This window comes from Dicentrarchus labrax, unplaced genomic scaffold, assembly GCF_905237075.1.
Source record: "Dicentrarchus labrax unplaced genomic scaffold, dlabrax2021, whole genome shotgun sequence".
Taxonomy (NCBI): Eukaryota; Metazoa; Chordata; class Actinopteri; family Moronidae; genus Dicentrarchus; species Dicentrarchus labrax.
Genome location: NW_026136722.1, coordinates 22,088,195 through 22,104,249, shown reverse-complemented (window position 1 = coordinate 22,104,249; position 16,055 = coordinate 22,088,195). Strand labels below are relative to the sequence as shown.

At 41.8% G+C, this 16,055-nt stretch overlaps 1 protein-coding gene across 2 annotated transcripts in view; it reads left to right on the top strand.

The window, feature by feature from the left end:
• Positions 1-16,055, top strand: part of jupb (junction plakoglobin b) — a 178,634-nt gene that overhangs the window by 131,342 nt on the left and 31,237 nt on the right. For both annotated transcript variants that reach the window (XM_051386858.1, XM_051386861.1), the window contains exons 4-10: positions 226-479; positions 569-807; positions 4,981-5,182; positions 5,871-6,015; positions 6,103-6,206; positions 9,881-10,000; positions 13,447-13,665. In XM_051386858.1, coding sequence (XP_051242818.1) covers positions 226-479; positions 569-807; positions 4,981-5,182; positions 5,871-6,015; positions 6,103-6,206; positions 9,881-10,000; positions 13,447-13,665 — 1,283 coding nt within the window. The remainder of the gene's footprint in view (positions 1-225; positions 480-568; positions 808-4,980; positions 5,183-5,870; positions 6,016-6,102; positions 6,207-9,880; positions 10,001-13,446; positions 13,666-16,055) is intronic.

Here is a 16,055-nt window from a genome sequence, read left to right as displayed (position 1 = left end):
GTGGGACTCCCTTTGGACTGCCACAACATCGAACCAGAGTCAGCACTTATCACAAACCATTAAACACCTTAAGAGTTCTGATGGTACACCCTAAACACAGAACCTCTTTTTGTTTTTATATTTAACGGTCCAGAGGTTTTTGTCTGTGTCAACGCACTCATGCACATACATAAGCAGTCTCACATTCTCTCCTCCTTTCTCTCTATCTCCACCTTCCTGTGACAGATTTAGATGCTCAGTACTCACTAACCCGGGCTCAGCGTGTCAGGGCTGCCATGTTCCCAGAGACCCTGGTGGAAGGGGAGGCGGCTATACCTGTCCAGTCAGATCCTACACAGCAGAGCAATGTGCAGCGACTGGCTGAACCCTCCCAGCTGCTGAAGACTGCTATCGTCCACCTGATAAACTACCAGGACGATGCTGAGCTGGCCACCAGGGCGGTGCCAGAGCTCACCAAGCTTCTGGCAGATGAAGATCCGGTAAGACACTGTCACAATGAATCACTACTAATTTGCTAATTGAGCTTTCAGACACACATGTTCTATTTTACACTTTCTCTACTCTCTAGGTTGTGGTGAACAAGGCAGCCATGATAGTCAACCAACTGACCCGTAAGGAGGCCAGTCGCCGGGTGCTAGTGCAGTCCCCGGCCATGGTAGGTGCCGTGGTGCGTGCCATGACGACAGCAGTTGACATGGAGACAGCCCGTTGCGCTGCCAGCGTGCTCCACAGCCTGTCCCATCAGAGGGAGGGACTACTGGCCATATTCAAGTCTGGAGGGATACCAGCACTAGTCCGCATGCTAAGGTAGCATACTTCAGTACTGCATGATTAGATTACAATAAATTACATCATTAAAACAAACAATATACTGTCAATTTGACCTTACCAGTAGTGGGCCTGAACATGGTGTTATTAAATTAAAAATTGTTGTTTTTGCCTATGGGAATATACACTGGTCAGCTATAATATTGTGAGCACTGACAGGTAAAGTGAATAACACTGATTATCTGGTTATGATGGCACCTGTCAGTGGGTGGGATATACCAGGCAGCAAGTGAACATTTTGTGCTCAAAGTTGATGTGTTAGAAGCTGGAGAAATGGACAGCGTGAGGATTTGAGCGACTTTGACAAGGGCCAAATTGTGATGGCTAGACGACTGGGTCAGAGCATCTCCAGAACTCCAGCTCTTGTGAGGTGTTCCCGGCCTGCAGAGGTCAGTACCTATCAAAAGTGATCCAAGGAAGGAAAAGCAGTGAACCGGAGACAGGGTCATGGGGGGCCTAGGCCCATTGATGCACATTGGGAGCGAAGGATGGCCCGAGTGGTCCGATCCAACAGACAAGCTACTGTAGGTCAAACTGCTGAAACAGTTAATGCTGGTTCTGATAGAAAGGTGTAAGAACACACAGTGCATCACAATTTGTTGGTATACCCAAGTGCTCAGAATATTATGGCTGATTGGTGTAAATTCAATGGCAATCTGTGTGTTAGATTTCAGTGGTAAAAAATAGTGACATTTTCATTCATTATTGTTATAGGTCCAAAGTGATTCTTATATTCATGCAAAAATGTGTTTCTATTACACACCAAATCATTTTTTTTAATCAACATTTCATCAACTAAAATGTGCGTTGTACATTACATCCTGACCTAATGTCTTTTCCTCCATATTTTGCTGAATCTTAATAGCAGTAGTGCGTGGACAGATTTTTTGGTTTGATCTGCTACAAACAAATATGTTTGTAGCTCTAAAAATGGCTCTTTTGATAGTTAAGGTTGCTGAACCCTGGTGCCAGAAAAACGGTGGCCTCAAAACATGGCGGTTCAACATGGCGGACTCTGTAGAAGAGGACCTTCTCCCCCTGTAGATAAAGACAGCGATTCTTATTTCCAGGTGATTATACACTAATGAAAACATACCTAAAAAATATTATATTCTATTTCTGACTTCAGCTCTTCCTAAATGTTACATACTGGACCTTATAATAACTGATTTTTGACCACAAGCCAGCTGGCATGATCTGATATTTAGGAAAACAGATGGCAGTTCCAAGGTCAAATTGAAAATTGACTCTTCCGATCTGACAAGAGAAAATTGACTTTTGCATGATGAAAGGGTGGGTTTGCATGGGATCACGAAATGGCACGGAATGAAAATACCACAAGGCAGGTATGGTGCAGAGTGAGTCTTTGTAAATGGGCGACCATGTTAAAAGGATCATATGATAGTGGAGGTAGCTATACATGCAGCATTAGTGATACTATACTTTTCTGTATTAGAGTTCCAGTGTGTAACATTTAGGAGGATCTATTGGCAGAAATGGAATACAGTATAGCATTCATAATTATTAGTGTATAATTCCCTGAAGATAAGAATGTTTCTACACCATGTTTCAACAGGAGCCCAAGAAGAGACAAACCAAATACTTGCTTATGTTTTTTTACCCAAAGCCACCGTAGTTTCTCCTTTGCGCTTGGTTGAGTCAAGTGGTTTCAGATGGTTACAAAGCTGTGCAACAGTTTTTCAGGTTGCCATATGATGACCTACTGAAAGCTTTCCACATCCAACACGGCAACTGGAGGCAGATGGAAAATTGTAGCAGCTAAGGCACAACTTTTAGCACAAAATCCAGGGCCTTGCCAACCCCCAGGCAGGGCTGCAGAGTTAATCCCTTACATTGAGGCTTAACAGGAAAGGATAATTCACACTCATAATTGATTCGGGGGAGCTTAATTCACACATAAAAATGAAAGAAAATTGAATTAAAAAAAAATCTAAAGTAAAAAGCTTCACAGAGAGCAGCCCGTCTGATGTGTGTCACTTCCATTTATGCTATCAACATGCAGCTTTTCTCTCTCCATCCCTCTTCACCTCTGCCTGTTAATACACACTCTCCCACCCTTGCTCTCCTTGCCTTTTAATTTTGTCATGAGGTTTGGTTTTGTTCCTTGCCACTGTCACCCTCTGCAACCTCCTGTATAATGAAGTCTGTGTGTGTGTGTGTGTGTGTGTGTGTGGTCAAGTCAGAAAACTTGTCTTTCTCCTTCTCTAGATTATTCTTTTTCTACAGCATGTTGACAGAGTTGATCTATGATGTTCTATGGATAAAAGTTGATTATCAATTTGAACAAGCTACATTGTCATAATACATTTATATATGTGCTCTTTTCTTTGTGGAGGCTGTCTTATCTCTTCCTCCCTCATACTTTTACCTGTCTTTGAATCTACATTGTCTGATGTGTTATCTTTTTAATTATCTTTCCTATCTCACCATCTGTATATATATATATACAGATGTAAGCCAGCAGAATACTCCAAACTAAATTGCAATTAGTAGAGTTTTTCCGATATTGATACCAGTATCGGAAACTCCTCCAATACTTCACCTAAAACATTCAACAATGATAGAATTCATACATGCTTAGTAGTATACTGATAGACAAAGTTCAGGTATCGGATACCGTTTTGGGAAGAAAAAAATGGTATCAGAAAACATCTCTAGACTTTAGCATGTTAACTTTGTCAAAAAGGCATGCTTGTAACCAAAACAAAAGTCCAAATGTAACCTTCTACGCAATTAAGTCGCCCTTGACCAATATAAGCATTTTCCTTGACTGACCATCGACCAACAGAGAAACCAACACTGCCATTCCTGTTCTACCCGCATCAAAGAGTCCTCTTCCTTATTGAGACAGATAACTCCTTTAACACACTGTAGTCAGTGAATGACGGATTTATTTTACATCACTGCTTTGTACTGACAGTATATATAATATATATAGCTAGCTGAAAGCCATTAGCAGGACAGGTTACATGGTGCGCAATGAAAAGAATATGACACAAAAAACAAACAAAAGCCATCTACACAAATATGATCATTACCGCAAATAAAGCTACCTTATAAGAACTATACTTACAGACAGTGCTTCTATAAGTGATCCCAAAAGAAGATGGATGTAGATGTTTTGATAAGCATGCCAAATTCCACCATGTGCTCTTTCTAAAAAACAAAATGGCCTCCTGCAGGGGTCAAAGGGTAAGCAATGAGGCCAATATTATGCAAAACAGAAAAGTATTAGTGGCTACAGAATGAACTAAGGGGTTGTTCCTCAGGTCAGAGCCATCCCAACCGCCATCCCACTAACATGGCTAAAAAATAATTTGTACAATAAAAAACACACTTTAGTGATTTAGTGATATGTAGCGGTGGAGTTGCACATTTCGACTCTCTCGCCTGACAACTGTGTAGGACAAACTACAGTGCCTGGGAAAAACGCAAAAGGCCCTATCTACAGCCAGTAGATAGGGCTGAACATGGCGGTTCAACATGACTACCTAGAAGAGGAACCAAGAAACAATTCTTATTTTTAGGTGATTATATACTAATGAAACATACATATGAATATGATATTCCATTTCTGGTAATAGATCCTCCTAAATGTTACACACTGGACCTTTGACTCTTTAGTACATGTACACGCCTTGCTGTAGTGATAATGCCAAAAGGCTGTAAAACGGTTGGTGGTGGGCTAAAACGATTAAACGACTGGAATGTAATTTTCTTTAGATCGTATAAATTGCAGGTATATTCCAAAACAGTTGGTTTTGCAGAGGAGGTTGGCTGTAAGGTTATGAATTCAGAAGGTTGCTGATCCATAATAATGTCTTAGTGATTGCTTCACCAAGTACTGACATTTCCAAGTTTCTCTCTCTCTCTCACACAAGCAAACACACACACACACACACACACACACACACTCTTGCCCTTTCAACTGCTCAATGATGGAAGTTGCGGCAAGAAACACTAACCATAAAAGCTTCTTCGCCCTATGTCCTACAAACTTGTATAGAATGAGATAGGTAGCAGACAGAGGTCAGTAAAGGTCATACATTGCTTAATGTCCCTTGAAATTAGTTCATTTTATGAAATATCTATATTTTTTTCTTTCTATCTCTGTTTAACTCCCTCATGCAGTACACCGGTGGAATCAATCTTATTTTACGCCATCACAACACTACACAACCTGCTACTGCACCAGGAGGGGACCAAGATGGCGGTACGTCTTGCTGATGGCCTGCAGAGGATGGTCCCCTTACTGAAAAAGAGTAACCCCAAGTTCCTTGCCATCACCACTGACTGTCTGCAGCTCTTGTCCTATGGCAACCAGGAGAGCAAGGTGAGGACAGGATATAGAGGGCTGCAGGAATAAGTCCTAAAACCCAGAATTGTTGTTATCCTTGCCCTTCTGGTTCCCTCTCCTGGAAGTTAATAGGTTTTTGAATTGGTTTTTAGTTAGACGTCTTAAATAAGGTCTGTGGTTGGAGTTTAAGAGATGTTTCAAGTTTTGTTCTGTGACATAAGGTAAATACCCCACCTGTGCTTTTGAACGTGTTTTAAAAGGGCGGTTGTTAACAAGTGGCTAAATGAGACTACAGAGGTTGTTGGTGACATTAAAACATAGAACTTATCTCCTCACTAGTCCACCTTTACAACCTTGTTGTGTTTATACTTGCTCTCTTGCAAACTGTTCTAACTCAATCTTTACAACTTATACGTTTCAATTCAAGTTCAGTGGTGGTGGCGCTTGAATGTCAGTGTAGTTTGGTTATAGCATCAGCCTTTTACTTCTGATTGCATTTACGGAGTTCATTTGTGATGATTATCTTGCTGACCAAAACATGTATAATAAACCTTTGGAATGCCAGTGGCAAAAATCCCATTGGCTTTTTGTTGAAGACGATGCTAACTTTCAGGTTGGGCAATAAAAATATGTAATCTCTGCAGCACTGTATTGGGTAGGAGATCCTTGTTGTGTCCACTTATTTATTAAAGAATTACACCTCCTACTTTCTGTTTCCTGTCAGTTGATCATCCTAGCCAATGGGGGCCCAGAGGGTCTGGTGTTCATCATGAGGAACTACAACTATGAGAAGCTACTGTGGACCACCAGCCGTGTTCTCAAAGTGTTGTCTGTCTGTCCCAGCAACAAGCCAGCGATAGTAGAGGCTGGTATGTCCACATCACTGAACACAAATGTAGAACATTCAGTGTAAATGTTTGTACTGTATGTAACTGTATTCTTGCCTCTGTGTTTAGGTGGTATGCAGGCTTTAGGCCAACATCTTACAGGTTCCAGTCAGCGTCTGATCCAGAACTGTCTGTGGACACTCCGCAATCTGTCAGATGCTGCAACCAAACAGGCATGTATTGATTCACCCACTACTCCTACTACTCCTACTCCTACTCCTTCTACCACCAATGCAACTACCACTACTACTAATACAACAAATATTGATTCCAGTGCTAGGCATGCAGGATACAACCTGTGATTTGCTGCTCTGCTGTGTTACTACTAACCGTGCTGTTTGGAGAAGACTGTACTTAAGACAAACTGTCTCCAGCAGCTGACCCTTCCTAAGCTCTGCCACTTTTTGGTCAGTGCTCCAATAACATTTGAATAAACTTTCTCCTTTCCTGTATTTAGATATGCGGAGTCCATTGAAGGTGACCCTCAGCATCTGCAGTAGATCCTCTTAAATGGACTTGGGCTTTTAAGTTAACTAACGTTGGCAAAATCCTAGCTAACTAGCTGGCTAATCTACACTAACCTATAGTTTGATGTGACTTTATCTTATCTTATTATGTCTTTTCCATATCTAAGTACAGGAAAGGAGAAAGTTGACTTAGGTTCTGACCCAGGCTTGCTCAATTGTTATTGGAGCACAGAGCAAAATTCGTCAATTAGAAGGGGTGCCATTAAGTTTTGCCCATAAAGTGTATTAAATCACACTATTCAATTCAATTCAATTTTATTTGTATAGTGCCAATTCATAACAGAAGTTATCTCAGGACACTTTTCAAATAGAGCAGGTCTAGACCGAACTCCTTATAACATTATTTACAGAGACCCCCAACAGTACCACCATGAGCAAGAACTTGGCGACGGGGGCAAGGAAAAACTGCCTTTTAAGAGGCAGAAACCTAGGACAGACCCTTCGGCTCTAGGTGGGTGGTCGTCTGCCTCGACCAGTTGGGACGAAGATGATGACAACGACGACAACAACGATGGGGGACAATTAGCAGTGACAATAGTAATAACAGTAACTGTAGTAATAATAATATTAATAATAATAATAATTAAAGCTGCAAGCAGCATTGGGTGGGACCACGCACTCCACGCAACTCGGGCGCCATGCCACGTCACCCCATGCCCAAGCCTTCATCGCTGGAAGCTGAGGGAGACACGCTACATTGTCACACGTTTCAGACACCGTGCAAAAGACTTACACTTTCATAGCAAGATTCTTCACTGTGAAACTTGGAAATTCAGCGCCATGCCACGGACACGCCGTTTGACGCACAGTAAATATTTGATTAACTTTTGATCACCAATGTGTCTAGATTGCAGTGATCAAATTTGAAGTCAATCCGATAAAATCTGTAGGAGGAGTTAGTTAAAATAGAAGCCCTGAAATGCCAGAAATGGCATCACAGCTTGATATTCGATTCAAGCTGGCCAACTTTGATGGCATGCCACAGACACGCCCTTCAACATACAGTCGCAAATTGCGCAAGTTTTAATCAGTAACATTTCTTGATTGTACTGTCCAATTTTGAAGCCGATCTGATAAGTTCCCTATAAGACGTTCGTTCAAATACAAGGCAAAAATTCAAAGAAAATGACAACAGAATGGCCAACTTTGGTGGCACGCCACGTACACGCCCTTCATCGTAGATTCACAAATAGCATGGCGTTCAGTCAGCAAAATGTTTTGACTGTACTGACCAATTTTGAAGCAGATCAGATAAATTCCCTAGGAGTAGCTCGTTCAAATACAAGGCGAAAATTTGCCAAAAGTGAAAATGAAAACAAAATGGCCACCGAGAGTAAAAAAGAAAATCAAAAAGCCGACTTCCTGTGGGATTTGGGGCATGGGTCATAGAGGCTTTTCTGTAGGTATCGGCACGTTACACGTGCTTACCGAGTTTCATACATATTGGTGAAATGTGGCGCCGCGGCTGCTTTGTTGAAATGCTGTAGGGGGCGCTACAAACACGATTTTTGGTATGTGAGCTATAGGCATCAGTCTACGCGTGTCCTGTGAATTTGATATTCATAACTATTACGGTCTCCGCAGAGTGATTTACCATGGCACCAGAGCGTCACCAGTGGTGTGTTTTTTTTCTCCTTTTTAAGTGAGCCTCAGGGAGCCATTGGCAAGCATCGTACCTAGTTTCGTTTTAATCATACGTGGCGATGTGGAGATATAAACTTCTTCATTATAAAGAGTGCCACCTTGTGGCGATGACCTGAAATTGTACACGATGTCTAAGGAAGACATGTGGAACTATACACCCAAGCTTGGTGTCAATTGAACATACCACTGTGGAGAAATGCTCCACTTCCTGTTTTGACCATAATCTACAGAAAGTGCCAATTTTATAAGGTGCTTATTTTTTTAAATATCAAAATACTTTAAATTACTTTTTTTGTCAGGACATTCTCCAGATGCTATGTGACAAGTTTCGTGCGAATCGGCCAAAAGTGCATGGACAGAACACGAAAATGTAGTTTTTTTACATTTTGCACTCTAGCGAAAAAAAATCTAGGCGAAAGTGTGCGTGGCCTATATAGGTAGATGCAGCTCCATTCATCAAAACGCGTAAATATAATGTTTTTGAATGTGCGACAAACATTGCAGGAGTTATTAGCCTAAACCTACTTTTCTTAATAGTAGCGCCACCTAGTGGCCGACCTGAAACCGACGCATAGAATATCTAAGTTTCACCAGGCCTGACCACTTTGCCAAATAAAATTGTAATAATAACGTTGTATATGTTCAGGGGGTCAAAAATGCAGTTAAACATTCCCGCATATAATAATAACTTTAGCAATAACAATAGAGACTGACACTGTGAGGTCTCTAATAACAAAAATATCAGTGATATTAGCAATGGCAGTCAAGCAGGACCATGGCAGGAGGCTCCACCAGGATCCATGAGAACCTGCGAGACGAGAAAGCACAAGAACTCCGGGGAAGAAGTGAAGTTAGTAACATGCATTAATGGGACATGAATGAGTGCAGAAAGAGAGAGAGAGGAAGAGAGGAGCTCAGTGCATCATGGGAAATCCCCATAGTCTAGGCCTATAGCAGCATAACTAAGGGATGGTTCAGGACTCACCTGATCCAGCCCTAACTATAAGCTTTATCAAAGAGGAACGTCTTAAGCCTACTCTTGAATGTGGGGAGGGTGTCTGCCTCCCGAACCAAAACTGGAAGCTGGTTCCACAGGAGAGGAGCTTGGTAACTGAAGGCTCTGGCTCCTGTTCTACTTTTAGAGACTATAGGAACCACAAGTAGCCCAGCATTCAGAGAACGTAGTGTTCTAGTGGGGTAATAGGGTACTATGAGCTCTTTAAGATATGAAGGGGTCTGACCATGAAGAGCTTTGTAGGTGAGGAGAAGGATTTTAAATTCTATTCTAAATTTTACAGGGAGCCAGTGCAGAGAAGCTAGTACAGGAGAGATGTGATCTCTTTTTCTAGTTCCTGTCAGTATTCGTGCTGCTGCGTTCTGAATTAATTGGAGCGTCTTAATGGACTTATTGGGGCAGCCTGATAATAAGGAGTTGCAGTTATCCAGCCTAGAAGTAACAAATGCAACTATAAAGTTGATATGGTGAACTTGCTAGCAGTTCAGCTCAGTTTCCTATTTACACATCCAGCATCCATTCATTCAAGTCCTAAGTCCAAGTTCTAAGTCGATGAATGTAAATCCAATTTTCATTTTCTTTTAGCTCTGTTTTGGTCTTCACCAACTCTGCGAGAATTTGTTCATTTGTTCTCTCTATCTCCATTGGTCTCTCTGTACAGGAGGGGTTAGATGGTCTGCTGCAGATACTGGTAACCCAGCTGGGCTCAGATGATGTCAACATGTTGACCTGCGCAACTGGCATCCTGTCCAACCTCACCTGTAATAACTCACGGAACAAGGTAACCATGATGATCTGAACATTTCAACTATATGTGATAGTTGAACATGTATTTCCCAGACCATGGGTATTATTCTGCTACTTCAACACCTTCCGCTCTATTAGGAAGGCTGTGAATAGGATACATATAGTATATCTCATCATTCTGAATTAAACAATTCAGTTCAATTCAATTTAATTCAATTTTATTTGTATAGCACCAATTCATAACAGAAGTTATCTCAGGACACTTTTCAAATAGAGCAGGTTTAGACCGAACTCCTTATAACATTTACAGAGACCCAACAGTACCACCATGAGCAAGCACTTGGTGACGGGGGCAAGGAAAAACTGCCTGTTAAGAGGCAGAAACCTAGGACAGACCCTTCAGCTCTAGGTGGGTGGTCGTCTGCCTCAACCACAACACACAAGGAAAAAAATCCATTGCTGCCTTTTAGGTCTAGTCAAGGTTGTGTTCACTGTCTTTTTAACCTCAAGTAGACCACCCACCTAGAGCCGGAGGATCTAGGTGTAGAGAAGCTAGTACAGGAGAGATATGATCTCTTTCCCTAGTTCCTGTCAGTACTCGTGCACCAGCGTTCTGAATTAATTGTAGTGTCTTAATGGACAGCAAATCTACCACAGACTGGCTGCTTTAATTCCTCCGACAGATTTTAGACCAGTCCAAACAAACTGCACTAAACATACAAATGCACCAGAATCTGAACCAGACCAAAAAGGTAAAATTCAATTCCATTCAATTCAGTTTTATTTGTATAGCGCCAATTCATAACAAAAGTTATCTCAGGACACTTTTTAAATAGAGCATGTCTAGGCCGTACTCCTTATAAAAAGACTTAACAGTTCCCACCATGAGCAAGCACTTGGTGACGGCGGCAAGGAAAAGCTTCCTTTTAAAAGGCAGAAACCTCGGACAGACCCCTGTGGGTGGCCGTCTTCCATGACCAGTTGGGGTTAGAGAGAGAGAGAGATGGGGGGGGGATAAAGAGAGGACAAAGGTGCACAGCAACAAGTATACTCATAGAAAAGCAGCCTTAGCATTCACTGACTCACATGGACTTTATCCACATAATCTTTTTACTGTGTTTACTGACCGTTGAAGAGGCCAGAAGGCAAAGCTTCGATTTACCAGCCAATGTATGTTCCAGTCCTCACCTATAGTCATGAACTTTGGGTAGTGATGGAATGAGATTGTGAATGTACAAACTGCCGTAATGATATTTGTCCGTAGCCTTAGAGATAGGGTGAGGAGCTCGGACATATGGAGGGAGTTTGGGCCAGAGCTGCTGCTTCTTTGTGTTGAAAGAAGCCAGCTGAGGTGGTTCATGTATCTGATTAGGATGCCTTCTGGCTACTTTCCTTTGGAGGTTTTCTGTGGTTGTCCAACTGGGAGGAGATCCCCAGGGTAGGCGCAGAACTCACTGGAGGGATTATATACACTCCTGAACAAAATCTTAAAACCGGGAGAAAAATAGTATTCACATTTCGCGTTGGTGGAACATAACCAGGTTGTAGGTGGAGCTTCAAAATGCCAAAAGAAGAAACAGGAGCAAGAGACAAAACAATAGAGGAGGCAATTTATTGAAAATTGCATTTAAACTCAAACAGGCTGTTCATCAGCTCATCAAAAGTTTAAGACCGTAGCCTTAAAAAGTCCAAATCTGTGCAAAAATAAGGCTTTCATGTCATTTTCTATCAAGCATTCCATTGTAATGACCACCTGATGGCAAAGGCAAAAAGGCTTTCTGTCTTTGAAAGTGGCAGGATTGTTGAGCTGCATAAGCAAGGCCTCTCGCAACGCGCCATCGCTGCCGAGGTTGGACGCAGTAAGACAGTCATTTTAAATTTCTTAAAAGGTCCTGAGGGTTATGGGACAAAAATGTCAAGTGGTAGACTGACTGTAGCGCAATAACCATCAGACAGTGTCTGCGACAGAAGGGCTTAAAGAACAAAAAACATCTTCAAAGGCCACTTCTCCTCCCACACCACAAACTTGCCCGTTTGCACTTTGCAAGGGAGCACCAAACATGGGACATTGAAAGGTGGAAGAAAGTTTTATTCTCTGATGAGAAAAATTTTTACCTTGATGGTCCTGATGGCTTCCAACGTTACTGGCATGACAAGGAGATCCCACTGGAGATGTTTTCTAGGCGGCACAGTAGAGGAGGCTCCATCATGATCTCGGGTGCTTTTTCCTTCAATGGAACAATGGAGCTTCAGGTTGTGCAGGGATGTCAAACTGCGACTGGCTATGTGGAGATGTTGCAGCGGTCATCCCTCTTGACTGAGGGCCCTCGTCTGTGTGATGATCTACTGGGTCTTTCAACAGGACAACGCTGCAGTTCACAACGCCCGCCTGACGAAGGACTTCTTCCAGGAGAATAACATTTGTCTTTTGGACCATCCTGCGTGTTCCCCTGATCTAAATCCCATTGAGAATGTTTGGGGATGGATGGCAAGGGAAGTTTACAAAAACAGAGATCAGTTCCAGACCGTGGATGCCCTTTGTGAAGCCATCTTCACCACATGGAGCAACATTCCCACCATCCTCCTGGAAACACTCGCATCAAGCATGTCTAAATGAATTTTGGAAGTGATCAACAACAACGGTGGGGCTACTCACTACTGAGTCCTTTTTTTGACACTTTTAGTTCTGTTTTGGGGTTTTTTAAAGCTATGGTCTTAAACTTTTGATCAGCTGATAAACAGCCTATTTGAGTTTAAATGCAATTTTCAATAAATTGCCAATGCTATTGTTTTGTCTCTTGCTCCTGTTCCTTCTTTTGGCATTTTGAAGCTCTACTTACAATCTTGTTATGTTCCACCAACGCGAAATGCAAATACTTGTCATTTTTCCACCGGTCTTAAGATTTTCGTTTTTAAGTGCATCTCATCTGGTCTTGGAACATCTCAGATATTCCCCAAGAGGAGCTGGAAGGTATTGCTGGGAAGAAGGATGTCTGGGAAACTCTTTTTAGCTTCCTGCCATCGTGAGCCAACTGCAGAAGAATAGATAGATGGATGGATGTATTCATGTGCGTGTGACACACCTTAATAAACATTCATAGTAACTTCTGTAGGATTACAGGTCCTGAGAGCCATGCAGAGATTTTAAAAGCTGGTCACAATTTCAAGTCTTCCTGTGTATCTTGATTGTTCTTTTGTGAATTCATTCATTCAGAGAAAGAAAAGCCTATGTCTTTGGCGTATTTGTGAGTTTGTGTAGTTTTGCGCTCCTGAATAAAATTAATTTACAAAACCAATATATCATATTGAAATTGATACTGTTTTCTCTTTGCTTTCAAGCCTGGACACACACGCCATTTATTTATCGTTGTCTTCTCTTCCCTCTATGTAAATACATTTCTGTCTTTAATTTTTTTCAATACCAGAAATGAAGTTGACTGCACCTGTGTTTCTGTTCTCTTCAACCTGGTAACCCTGTAGACTCTGGTGACTCAGTACGGCGGCGTGGAGGCATTGATCCACGCCGTGCTTCGTGCCGGGGAGAAGGAGGATGTCGCTGAGCCGGCTGTCTGCGCCCTGCGTCACCTCACCTCCCGCCACCAGGATGCTGAACTGGCCCAGAATGCTGTGCGGCTGCACTATGGTATCCCAGCTGTTGTCAAGCTCCTGGGGCAGCCACACTACTGGCCTGTAGTAAAGGTGAGGGGAGGAACTGGTTTGTACTGGTATGCTATTACCTTTTAATGGAAATGGCAATTGAACCAGCCACTGTGGGTTTGAAGGACACAAAAGCAAATCAAAGGAAAAAGGAAAGGGAAAGGGAACGGGAAATTAAATTAAATGAAATTAAGGGTGAGGCAATGAAAAGATAATGAAGGAAATGAAGGGCAAAGGAAAGGAAGGGAAAGGAAAGTAAAAAAGAAACAGAAAGAAAAGCATGAGGAAAGAAAATGAAAAGGAAAGGAAATAAAGGGCAAGGAACTGAAAGGAAAGGAAAGAAAAAGAAAGGGAAGGAAGGGAAAGGGAAAGGAAAGGAAAAGAAAATGAAAGCAAAGCAAAGCAAAAGAAAAGGGGAAAGAAAAGGACAGGAAAGGATGTCAGCTAGTCTGAAGGGAAGCGGTGATACAGAAGACTACTTCAGTTTTATAGCCCTGTGCAGATACAAGACATACACACACACACACACACACACACACACACACACACACACACACACACTCTTATGGAAAGAACAGCCAGAACAGCACCCACAGACAAGTAAACACACTTCATGACACATATCTCCCATCATGCTTCACTCCCAAAACACTTCAGCTGTGACAACACCCGCTGGTGCGCTGTGTCTCTGGAGAGACAGACAGACCCACAGACAGATAGATAAAGAGACAGAGACACCACAAGCCTCAGAGACAAAGCTGTGTTTTTCAGTGAGGAAGAGAGAGACTGAGCGACACAGACAGCGAGAGAGAGAGAGAGAGAGAGAGAGAGAGAGAGAGAGAGAGAGAGGGGAGCTGGGTTTCAATCTGAGTAAAATTAACTCAATTTAAAGTCTTTACTTAAAGCTCTGCAAACAGTCTCTGGAGGTTTATTAATGTATAGAACAAACCTGCTTGAATGAATGAACCACACACTGACAATATAGTTATTTCTGGAGTGTTACTATGGAGCCTGGAGTGGGCCAACAGAATAATTATGGACTTAATATAACTATTATAGTTACATTTGCATTATAATAATTTAATTAATGTGTTGGTCGCATTCCGCAGCTATCCATCTCACAATTCAAAACCTGTTGATTGTTTGCTTTACTACCACTGTAGACAATGAAGTCGCAGCAAATTTTCACAATTGAGAGGCTTTGAATTTTGGAATTTTTATATCAACAAGTAAAAATTCCACAGAATCTCTGCCATAGCTAAATGTTGAAGTACAATGCTCATTTTAGAATGTTAGTATGTGAGATAAAATCTATGAATATTAGATTCCATTTCTGACAATACATCCTCCTAAATGTTACACACTGGACCTTTAATCTGAAGATTACAATACATTACATGTCTCGTAGTGCCTTTGTGTCAAGATTGTTGAGTCAAATAAACTGGGTGGTTTCTGTTGCTACAACAGGTACTTATATAGTGCCTTTCTAGTCTTTCGACCACTCAATGCGCTGTACACTACATGCCAATTTACACACACACATATTCATACACTGATGACAGTGGCTGTTATGCAAGGTGCCAACTGCTCACCAGAACGGAAACTAATCATTCATATACACTCATACATCAATGCATATCAGGAGCAATTTGGGGTTCAGTGTCTTGCTCAAGGACACTTGGACATGCAGCGAGAGGAGCCAGGGATCGAACTTCCAACCTTCCTATTAGTGGACGACCCGCTCTACCTCTGGGCCACAGCCGCCCACTGTATACTATCATCTTGGATTTTGTACCTTACTGAATAATTTGACTTGCAGCTGTGGTTTTCAGTCAGCAATGTCCAAAGACAGATTTGGTGGACATTTTATCATTGCTTATTTGGTGTGTTTGACATCGTTTCTTTCTGCTGTGTAGGCCTCCACAGAGTGTAAATCAAAACTAGCCACCATGTGAATGAAGCAAATTGCTATTTGATATCTGCTAATGTTGGCCATATTTCACACTGGTGAAAAACAAACAAAATACTTGTGGCAACATTTAATGCACCAACTAATGGCTTCACAACCACAACAGAGACTAATAAACAGCAGGGACAGCATGAAGAACAATTTTAGAAAGCCATGCTGGCAGGTAAACACTGACCAAAACCATTTCCATCTTACTATTTTCTGGAAGAAAACATTAAAATTTGCCGCTTCTATTCAATTCTCAAAATACTACAGAATGGCTCTTTGTGCTTCTTGGGAGTGTGGGGTCCTGTGGTCTGAAGAAGAAGAGTTTACAGGGATTACATGTGGAGCTAATAGCTATTTGTTACTTGGTGACATGCTCCAAAATATCTTATAGTTTAAGTACTTTTTACTTGTTAATTTTGTTTGTTGTTTAGTTGTTTAGTTACAAATGTTTTCATGTTTTTGGGGGAGAGTTTGT